Source organism: Alternaria atra (assembly GCF_907166805.1).
Source record: "Alternaria atra isolate CS162 genome assembly, contig: 30, whole genome shotgun sequence".
In the NCBI taxonomy this organism is placed as follows: Eukaryota; Fungi; Ascomycota; class Dothideomycetes; order Pleosporales; family Pleosporaceae; genus Alternaria; species Alternaria atra.
Window position 1 is genome coordinate 1,140,070 of NW_025091329.1, and position 10,796 is coordinate 1,150,865.

The 10,796-nt window shown below is 49.9% G+C and overlaps 4 protein-coding genes across 4 annotated transcripts; all 4 read right to left on the bottom strand.

The window, feature by feature from the left end:
• Window positions 1–322: 322 nt before the first annotated feature.
• Window positions 323–749, bottom strand: ALTATR162_LOCUS9773 (uncharacterized protein; the record flags this gene model as incomplete). The annotated part of the gene is made up of 2 exons (XM_043317407.1): window positions 323–427; window positions 477–749. The coding sequence occupies 2 exons, from the start codon at window positions 747–749 to the stop codon at window positions 323–325; spliced, it is 378 nt and encodes a 125-aa protein (XP_043173342.1).
• Window positions 750–3,037: 2,288 nt separating this feature from the next.
• On the bottom strand, window positions 3,038–5,272 carry ALTATR162_LOCUS9774 (uncharacterized protein; the record flags this gene model as incomplete). The annotated part of the gene is made up of 1 exon (XM_043317408.1): window positions 3,038–5,272. The coding sequence occupies one exon, from the start codon at window positions 5,270–5,272 to the stop codon at window positions 3,038–3,040; it is 2,235 nt and encodes a 744-aa protein (XP_043173343.1).
• A 2,131-nt stretch (window positions 5,273–7,403) lies between these two features.
• Window positions 7,404–8,996, bottom strand: ALTATR162_LOCUS9775 (uncharacterized protein; the record flags this gene model as incomplete). Its single annotated transcript, XM_043317409.1, has 3 exons — window positions 7,404–7,446; window positions 7,501–7,531; window positions 8,852–8,996. The coding sequence occupies 3 exons, from the start codon at window positions 8,994–8,996 to the stop codon at window positions 7,404–7,406; spliced, it is 219 nt and encodes a 72-aa protein (XP_043173344.1).
• Window positions 8,997–9,660: 664 nt separating this feature from the next.
• ALTATR162_LOCUS9776 (uncharacterized protein) lies at window positions 9,661–10,791 on the bottom strand (the record flags this gene model as incomplete). The annotated part of the gene is made up of 3 exons (XM_043317410.1): window positions 9,661–9,911; window positions 9,961–10,125; window positions 10,176–10,791. 3 exons carry the CDS (start codon window positions 10,789–10,791, stop codon window positions 9,661–9,663), a joined length of 1,032 nt encoding a protein of 343 aa, XP_043173345.1.
• Window positions 10,792–10,796: the final 5 nt, after the last annotated feature.

A 10,796-nucleotide genomic window follows, 5' to 3' on the forward strand; every position in this document is an offset into this window, starting at 1 on the left:
AACTCACCATGAATATGCCTTGTCGTAGTTGGGCGGAAGTGCTTCTGCCAGCAAGCGAAAGACTAGAGACAATGATCGCGCCACACAATTGGATAGACGCTGCAGTTGCGTTGGCAAAGACGAAAGTATGCAACAACCGCACATATTCTTCGTCTCTCCGCTCAAATCCCGAGTTTTCGTGGGCCTTTACTTGCTCGCGTGAAAGTACCGCACATAGAAGCGATGCAGCAGCGAGACGAGCAAGCAGTGCTGACTCGTAAGCAGGAGATATTGTTTTGCCTCTATTTGCGATTAGATAGCTTCGAGTACAGATGCAATCCACCTACACAACCGCAGAAACAATGTCCATTATAGTTAAGGTCGCCACTAGATGTACTGCCCATATAGTCCGGCCAGGAGAGATAAAGATCTGCAGCAATCGGGCGAGCTAAAATTCATGTTAGTAGAAGATGAGCAATCAAGGGAGGCAGACTGACATTGTTGCTCGTGAGAAGTTGGAGGTTACACATAATGACTGCGTCAAGCCAATAGTACATCTTCTCTGTTGAATGGGGTGCAGTCGCGATAGCGATGATGCCAGTGATCCCTAGGCCTGTTGAACCGATGCCGAAAACGATTCCTGCAATCCTCTCCCAACGGTAATCGTACTCGGGAACATAATTTCTCATATCGAGGTAAGTGAGCGTGCTGCTCAGTATGGGTCCGACTGAGAAGCAGATCGCAAGGCTGACTAGTACAAAGAGTGTCATGTTGACGAGAATTGGTGCAGTACTGAATATGGGGGGCTCTTGTCTTTTGTACGTGCTCCATGTGTCTAAAAAAGGACTTGTGGAGAGTTACATCGCCGTGTACACATTCCTAGTAGTGGAGCCTGGGCAGAGCGAGTGACACGATGAGAGAGTGATCCTGAACAGCTGCATGCGTAGCTGTTGGGAGATCCACATAGTTTTGCGGTATTCAGCTTTCCTGGCCACTGGTATAGGGCTTGCGAGCAGTCGTAATGGCTGCAGATGTCCACATTATAAGGGGTGAGAACTAGATTGAGACCGGATGCACATCCACATAACCCTCATCATGGTCTCTAGTGGACACTGGTACTTGCCATCAAAGTCCGGACCATCGCCTACAGCAACCTGACTGGGTTTTGCTCTTCGCATGAGTATGTCAGAGTCGCAGACGTGGAAAGCGAAAGCCTGCAGCGATGGGGAGCTTGGTGAGCTATACTGGAAAGATCTAAGTCTAGGTTGGAGAAGCTTCAGAGATCTTCATACACGAATGCGCTTGAGGTCTCTACTAACATACAGCATACGATGACCTAGTGCGGATCTTGTTGCTTACAAGATGCCAAACGACTGTCAACTGTTGAGTTACTCCCCTGTTGAATAACGCACTCGTATGCGAGCCAAGGAAATTCTCTCTGTACTTCTTTGTTCGTGTATGCTTCTCTCGAACATCTCTGTTCACCACAGTTACCTTAAGCATTCATGTGGACCATCCTTGATGTTGGCTAGGCAGCTTTGGTACTACTGAACTCTGGATTCGGCAAGACAGAAATAGAGTAAAAGAGCTTGTTAAGCCGAGTTGGAAGGATTACATCTAATTACCTTAAGCATAATTGACTTTTAGACGATGGTAGAGGTTTGCACGAGGTTGGGTTAGAATACTTTGACCGTTGGTGTTATAACATACGGAGGGCTAGAATAACGTACACCGCGGACGCCACGGCTGATCAACACATGGAGTAATGTGTTGGGCGAGGTTGTCGAGCGTGAGGGGCAGTGGCGGGCTTCGAAGCGGTGTGCTGCAGGCGCGACGTTTGGTAGGCAGCAGGGCGTCGTGAGCGCTCACGTCCGAGACGGTTGCAGTGCTGGCGGAACGAGCTCGCTTGGGCATCTTGGTTGTGTGCACTCGTGCTGGCGATATGGTGAAGGTGCTGCGACTGGAGGCTGCGCATCGACAATACCTGCCAGTTCGTCTCAAGGTGCAAGGACTAGAACCTTGTTCGATTCACTGCGTTTGTCAGCCACGCATACTCCTACTTCTTCCGGTTGTCTGCCTTTACATAATTTTGTCCACCGGCTGTAATAATGTTTTCTAGACGAGTTGATCGGCGTAAGGGACAACACAGTGTCTGTACGTGACGAGTCAGCTGTGTGTCACGCCGACCGCTCCGGGCAAACCAAACAAACCAAACCAATCAAATTAAATCGAATTGGCGGGTACTGTATCCGCGGATTTGCACCGTAATCCACACTTTTTCACGCCACGTTCCTAACTTGGTAATATGATTGTTTCGCTGATCCCGCATAATTTCCGAGGGGTGGAGATGAGGGAGGGAGAGGGACGTCTTCGAAGCAAATGTAGGAGATCTGCACAAGTGATGCTTTAAAACTCTTGCTTCACAAGATCTAGAATGCCTAGAGCCGAGACACATGTATATTGGCAGACAAATCTCTGCGCGCAGAAACTAGTAGGAGACGGAAGTTAGATAAATGTGTTGTATCCGGGCACTGTAGGTATAGAACAGAAGTGTTGCGAATGGTGGCAACAGAGAATGCGGTGATTCTCCTTCTACCGGGCTTCTCACATCTTGTCTAGGATGACTGGTTGATGTCTCGACGGACGGTTGTCTTTGCGTAGCCGCAGAACGTGGATATGCAGACTTAGGAAGAAAAGATTCGTGCCGCTGGCGTTGCGGTCATAGGCGATCCTAAGATTTTAGAAGCGCTAGCGCAACTCTCGCCAGCTCTTACTGTCACCAGATCGCTGTAAATGTCCTTTCCCGCGCACCCTCTCTACAGAAAACCCGTTTTGCACACAAACGGTGAGGACCGGGGGTTGTTCTGGGCGGAGGCCCGAAAATGGTCCCTCATGAGCGCGAGAGAGCGAGTGATTTGACTTGCAAAAGCGTTCGGGCGTTAACTTGATAGAGGTGAATTGCCGGTACTGCTTTAGTGTGGGGGTCAGAAGTTCGTACTCTAACGTATTAATTATTGGCATTGTGAAGCCTGTGAATGTCTTCGCTAGACTTCTTGTGCTAGGCACATCTTGTTTCCTTGAGCTCATTTTGAGCCACCTGGAGGATCTGCTTCATATCAAGGTACAGCTGTGGGTTGGGAGACCTCCATCTCTCACCATTAGGAAATACTTTCCTCCGAAGCCTATTAACATATGGGAGTAATGGCTGGTAAAATGGGGTAAAGTTCGTCTGGGCTGTTTTGAGAAAGTCTCGTTCATCATCCACAACGCCTTTTTTTGCGCCAGCCAACTCTTCTGAATCGAGGTAGTTCCATTTATCGAACCGTGGAACGATCCTCACTTCCTGCGGACCGTCATAATGAATGCATATCCAGAATAGCACCCAGAAAAATGATTCAAGATCGTGCATGTAGGAGTGTTGTTCGTCGTCTAAAAGAACCCCGATTGCCATGAATGCTCTGGTACCAGTCTTACCCCGAGCGCCTGAAGACTTTTCGCGCTGTTCTTTGATGGCAAGATCGAGATCGATCAAAAACGCGGGCCAGGAAGGGTTATCGTTATCTTCGTTCACCATGAGATTGTTTAGCGATATGTCGCGTTGAAGCATGCCTGCTCGTGTATGCAACGACCCATACCCTTCGATACATTGTTCGAATGCAGCCAGCAGACTGATCTGGGAGCTTGCTTTGTAGATAGCCTTCCCGTAGTCGCTGACGATGACACGGCGGTGGACCCGATTGGCAACAGCACGTTTCGTTGGGGAGCTTGAACAAGTGCGCTTGCTAGGCGGCAAAGGTGCGTCCGTACAACTCGAGGATCGTTTTCGCCCGATGAGGTTGTTGCTTCCATCCCTTCGCGAGGTCCGGCGTCCGGTCGTGCTCGGTGGCAGCATCGCTTTCTCTGGCTTGTAGTTCGTCGCCTTCGTTACGTCCAGGCCTTTCCGTACGTTTGCGCGGATGTCGTCGTCTTGACCACCTACACGAACCGTCTCGTGGTGGAAGTACCTTGCAACGTTCATCACCCCCTTCTCAGTCGCCGCGCGTAGCAGTTCGCCTTCCTCTTCCCGCTCCGGATACTGCCATGAATCCTTGACAACGAGCGGCGTGCCAGGATATTCTTCTTGATAAACTTTCCAGCAGGTTGTTGCCCGACCAGCGACGCAAGGCACCCTCTTTATGACCCTGTCAACGACGAGGCGCTCTTTCCCGTTCTCCCGCTCAATCTCAATGTACCGCTTGTCTCCAACTGTAACGATCGTCGGGTCAAACCCTAGCTGCTCATCATCCATCCAGAGGAACCCAAGCATTGCAGACACAAACTGCAGTCCATCCTCATTGACGTCGAATTGCTCAGAGGCGATGCCCCCGAGTCGGTCGAACTCCCACAGCCGCATAAATGGACCACAGAGAGTGAAGCCAAGAACGAAGCGGCGGCTGTCTTGTGCGGCGAGCACCTCCCTCGCGTACCGGCCTAGGTCAAGCCACGCCTTGGACGCTTTGTCGGCTGATGGATTGCTCTTAAGCTCTCCAGGTATGAGGATTTGTGACCAGCGGCACTTCGAGTCCACGCCGGCGTTCGGATCGTCCACAAAGCCAATATCCAGCTTGCGGTCGGCGGCGGAGCCTTGCAAGGGTCGATTGGGCTGTGCCAATGGTCGCCGTCGACAACGGGATCCCGGCATATGCTCCTCCGCAAAGTCCAGAAGCTGGTCTATAAGCGATGCGAACCAGCTCAAGACATCCCTTTCTTTCGCCCCTCCAGGCCAGCGCTGCCACCCGCTCTCCAACCGGTAGAGCGGGCTATCCCCTTCCTTGCACTTGTCCAACACAGCCTGCGCCGCTGGTCTCAGTCCTGGCACGTCTTCGAAGAATGCCTCGAAGAAACGGGGTATGCCAACGTACAAGTGTCCCAGCTCCTCTTTTAGCACATCGTCTACATGTTTGCGGTGCTCGGTCGAGTTTGCGAAGCTACCTGTGTTGATGGACAGGGGCGTTTGTTGGAAGGACGAGGAGAGGCGAGGTGGAGGCGTCGATTCGGTCACAGCGGTTTCGACTTGTCGCCAAATGATATCGTCGGATTCATTCTTGAGGACTGCGTTCCACAAGGGCCTTATTCTTTCTAAGTCGAAGTCGTCGGAGCTGATTGCAGAGTGAAGCTTCGAGAGGTTGCTAAAAAGGTGTTTGCCTGTCTTAGAGGGTAGGAGACGGGCAGCAGGAAGGATCTGAAGGGCTGAAATGAGAGCAAGCGATAAATTTTGAACATCTAAGAGCACGTTAGAGATGCACATTGACATATTCAGGCCAAAGGTACCTTCAATTCCAATCCAATCTAAAGCAGACAAAGAAGCTGGTATCCCTTGCTCCTTACATAGAGAATTGAATGAATTGCAAACACTGCTCAATCCTTCTCCTATGGGCTTAGATCTGAGTACCTCCAATCGAGGCGGAAATGCCATTGTTTGCAGTCGCGCGAGGGATCGTACTTTGGTCGCGCGAATGAGCTTGCATGCGCAGTTTTACATACTACAGAAACGTAAACGAAAAACGTGGCCTTGGCCGGAAATTCATTGCAGGAAGGGTAAGTCAAGAACAAGGAGGATGTAGAACGCGAGGACGCGACCAACGCGCAGCCCAATCAGGCTGGCTCGGCGCAACTTCGGTTCTTCCCTCCGCGGAGATCACCGTCATTTCTTGTGCCCATGATCGTGTACATGGCATTCACGACAGACATCATGTGACACAACTTGGACAGCATCACGAACAGCGAGAACTTCCTACAGACCGTCGTGCGTCCCTCCATGTCGATTTGGCGGCCGTAGGTCGTCGTTCGGCCCATGGTAAGGACGCACATGCAACAATTCGCTAGCCGCAACACGCCACGCGACGACGGAGCAAAGACCCAGCTCAACAGACACAGTAAACGCAATACAGTCATTGATAGGCTAGCTAGTCAGCCCGGCGCCATCCGATGACGTCTACGCAACGTCAGCTAGATTTTGGAGGACGAAAGAGCCCGCGACGGCGAAGGCGCGGTAAATAGACGCCGACTGCAGGCGCTTGCGGCCATGGCCAATTACGTTTGAGCGCTATACAGTTCACAAAGGCTCTACGATTTATATTTGTGTGCGACGCAGGAGGGTCATGCTAGCTGTAATGGCGGTGTTGGTTAGTGTGAGTTCTAGCTGCAGCGGGATGAATTAATTTTGGAACGCGGAGCTTGCGCGCCACGGTACGACGTTCTTGCAGGCCATCCTAAACTTTTATGAGAGGCTTGACAACCTTCATCACCACCACTGCATTGCATTGCTCTACCATCAAATCACCCTGTATTGTACTTTTTGTTTGCAGGTACTGAAACAGTTCACTCAAGCACGCGTTAGCCTCCCTTTAACGCTCAACCCTCTCACGACACAAACCCTCCTCCCACGACACAAACCCTCCTCCATCGAGAATTAAGTCTTCTTATGCCAGCGCTCGTTCCGAACGATACCCACAACCCATATAGTACAATAGAGGCTCTTTATATGTTCCTCTAAATGACTACACGATTGCGGCCGCCGTTTCCTTGTCTCTCGACAGATAATTTTCTTTCCAGAGGTTCTGCTGGGCACGTCTACGCCATTAGCCGGAATGTGGTTTTCAAATGTCCGACCCTTTTTGAAAACCCTGTCCAAGCACAAGCAGAAGAAATGGAGGAGAGCATTCGGAAGCTGGAAAACGAAAAGGCTGTATATCAAATACTGATGAAACATCGACACCCCAACATTGTTTATGGCATACTTTGCATTCCGGAAGGCCTTTTTATGCATCGCCAGGAAACGACCCTAGACTCTCGTATAGAGAAATCCTCGATGACGGCGATCAGTCTAGACAAGCAAGAGCGGTGGATCTAACAGATCACTAGTGCCCTAGCTTGGATTGAAGATCTTGGGTACGTCCATGGGGACCTTCGGCCGGCAAACATATTCCTCAGTGCGATGGAAGATATCCGAGTCGGAGATTTTGATGCGACCGTTAAGAGGGGAGAACAGCTGCTGGTGGCTAGTGAGCCATTCTGCAAGCTGGATGAAAACTATGACACCCCTTTGGCCGGCCCACTCAGTGAACAATTCTCGCTGGCATCCTGTATTTTCACGATCCGATTTGGACACAAACCCTTTCATAATGTCGAGCCCCATGTCCGAGTTCGAAACCTTATTATGGGTATATTCCCCTCGACCGCATCAGACGTCATCTTCGGCGATCTGATGCACAAATGCTGGCACGGGTGGTACAACTCAATTAGAGCTGTGGAACAAGATATGTCATCTCTACTTGGAAATCGTAGTGTTGCAGAGCAATTTTGGGTTAGCGATACGAAGGTTTTGGATGATATCCCAATTAGTATGTTACAATCAGAGTGCTACGAATTTCTGGCAAAAGAATCTAGGTGAGTGTAGGTATCCACATTGATTCCGACACCTGCCTGCTAGGTCCGTTAGATTTATCTTTTGCTCGTCTCTACGTACGTTTCTTCACTCACTCGCTATCCTTCCGGCCTACACCTGAGTAATCTTATAACGTAGCATAACAGCCAAGCCTCGCAAGCTGAGATCAGTGCTTGTTGCCTTTCATGATAAGTTAGTTAGTTAGCTTAAGTATGCTGCTGAGCAGCTTGGCTTAGAGGCATATGTCTGAGCTTCATGGCGCTATGCATATGTATTGTCTTCGATCGTGTGTAGCAGACGTTTTCTACATGATGGCAGCGATAGTATATAACTTGGCGTGCCGCATACATCTGACTCATAGCAAAAGCTAAGCTCCACAATCTGGGCACTTGCCCTTCTTGGACGACATGCCCAGACTATAATTGTCTGTTGGATTGGCGTAATCCGAGCCTCGCGCTTTCGCTTCGTCGCACTGATGAATATATGGGTATTGTTCGACTTCGTGCCCGCAAGCGTATTTAACTCGTGGATGCATTCTTTCGCACATGGTGCAGACTCGCGAAACGACTCACGAATTAGTAGGGACACAGAGACAAGCATAGACGGGCTCGAGTCATACGTGACTATACTTAGGACTGCAAGGTACTGCCGCAGATCGCGAACAGATTCACCGTGGTTGATGTAGATATTGGAGGTGTCAGATGAGTTGTGATGTTGCGAAAAAGGCACAGGCGAGCGTGTGGAAACGACATTGCACTTAGACCTACTTTTATAAGAAAGTCCCATGCAAGACTTGCGCGATTGGCGTAGGCAACAGTAGACTAAGGCTGGCTAGTACCAACACTACAGTCCTTTGATGCACGGCTCGGAGGCAAGAGACTGCCGCACCATGTGGAAGATAGGCGTGTCGACAGTGCAGCCTGAAGTGTTGAAGAGCGGACAACGATATGAGTGGTTGGCCGACACACATGACAATGAAAGACGCGCTCGCAGAAGCCAAAAATCCGATGCACGAATCAATGGCAACCCTCTATTGCCGGCGCGGTGAAAATCGATGACTAGTAGGTTGAAAATGCCGATATGCGTTCAGCGAGCGTGCCCAGCCAGCCGACCACTATGCTAGTTGACTCTGTGATCTTTTGGCCACTCCTCTCCAATTGGCCGTTGGCCATACTATGAATGCCATTACAAACTCAGCTCATGTAACTTATATGATACATGTCCCATGTTCAACTAACTGCAAGCGTTGGCTAATTTTAGGTAAGTGTGGAGTAGGCGGCAAAGGAGGGGCGTGATTGGCTCAGGTTTAATCCCTTGAAGCGTCACTAATGCAGCTCGAGAAGTTCTGCAGACCTGCATAAATCAAGCAGCTGCCTAATGTTCAAGTGATCCGAACTTTCAACCGGGAAGCTTGTCCACGCCCTGGAGCAGCACACACCTGCCTACCAGTATTGTTTGAGTTTACCTCGGTGCCCTTCGTCTGCTCGTGCAGCAGCTCGACCGGTGTGATATACTTCGTTCCGACTTCAGCGTCTTCATCTTTAAAGCAGATTCGTACCTTACGGTTGTAATGCAAAGCAAATAAGACCATGCCACGAAAATTTATCTAACAGGGTGATGGTTGCTTTCGCGCGTGTGACGCGCACCGCGGGGCAGGGTAAATCCGGTTGCGGCCCCGCCTATTGGGCATCAACTGCTCTATACTCTTTACTTCTCAACCCCCGTTGTTCGCAGTATCTTGCGCTTTGAAGACTACCATCTATCACTTACAGCACTCCTTTTCAGCACAAGTCATCGAACAAGTCATCGAGGTAGAAAACAACTGATCTGTCGCATTCTTCTCTTAACAATAGGTTGACAGGTTTCTGCGCGAACAACAATATCCCTCCGAGTCTAATCTCCCGAAGCCCTGCTTCAAGCCACCTACTATCTGTTGACCATGGCAGTAAGAAGGCTCTACACCCTATTCTTCACTCGAAGTATCCTTTACTAACTCATGTGTTGGTCTAGACGGGCGACCGAGCTCTTGTTGGAGAAGAGGAGCACGACATTCAGAGCCACTTCTTCCCCCCAGATACCACGAAAGACAGGACGATACACTTCAAAGGCGTATACATAAGGATCGTCAATAAGGAGACGGGCGATGTGACAACGTTTATCGACAACAAGACCCCTTCGACGGTATACGCGTCATATAAGATTCCAGCAGGATATACTTGTTACATCAGAGGTGCAAGTGCCTATTTTGATGCAGCCTAGGAGGATAATGCGAGCTGTGAACCGAAGATGTCGTTGAGTCGATATCCATCTTCATGACTACACCATATAGTAAACGAGACGTCTTGTTTGTCATCTTGAGGAAACAAACTAGGCCAGCACCCTGTCGTCTTTAGTCCTTGGCTTCTTTCCCATTTCCACAAACGGCCATTCTGAACGAATGTTCTGAATGGCTCTGGCATTCTCGATATGTGGTCAGCTGGTCCATTCGTGTATATATGCTTCATTTCTGTTGGTGCATTGTTAGCCATGCCTCAAAGAGGAAGAAGTGTCCACACCTCTCATTTCCTCGGATGGTGGTAGGGAATCGGCTGGTGCTGCTTGCTCACTATCGTGTCTCATGTCCTCGGGCGGTGCATCGACGGGTACCACTCGCTCACTTTCATCTTCGAAGCGTTTTCTTTTTCTATGGTGTACTGGCTTCTGTGATAGATTGTCGATTGCTAGCTATTATTAGCCTATTGCTCGTCTGTCACACAATTAGGAGACGTGCCGTTGAGCAAGTTGTTGTATTCAAGAGATTTCTGTAGAGATTCTTCATCTTTCCTGAGTGCGTGCAACGTTTCTCGTATCGTTTGTGGCCACGGCTGGACCAACTCAGGTTCGATGTCGTCAAGGAGACAGGTGAACACATCCGAGGCCATCGTGCCTCCAGCCCAAAGAGAAGGCGCAAAAGCCATTGCCCATGAGATCACGCCATCAGGACTCAAGCCTCGAAGCTGCTCACACCTCTTACGAGTGGATGCTTTCCTGAACTTCAAGTCCTCGGAATCGAAAATTGAATCCTTTGGGCCTTCAAATATTGTGACAATGTTTCTTCTGAATACTGGCGCGTGTTTCAATCGACCATTCGCGAAAAGATCGCCTCTCAAGGTCTGTGCGCGTAGCCTGTGTGCTTCGCTTTCTTTCCAAGCTCGTTCAGCCCTCGAATCCATCAACACTTGGATTTCATTCTCAATCTTCTTCGCCGCTTTCGAAAAGCTCATGCTCAAGTCGCTTAGAATATCCCACTGGCCATCGGTTGGGTAGATTTTAGAGAATTTCGATGGTAATTCCTCGGCCTTAACGAGCAGGCCCTTGAGTTGTGAGATGACGGAAGTTGCTGACATGGTGA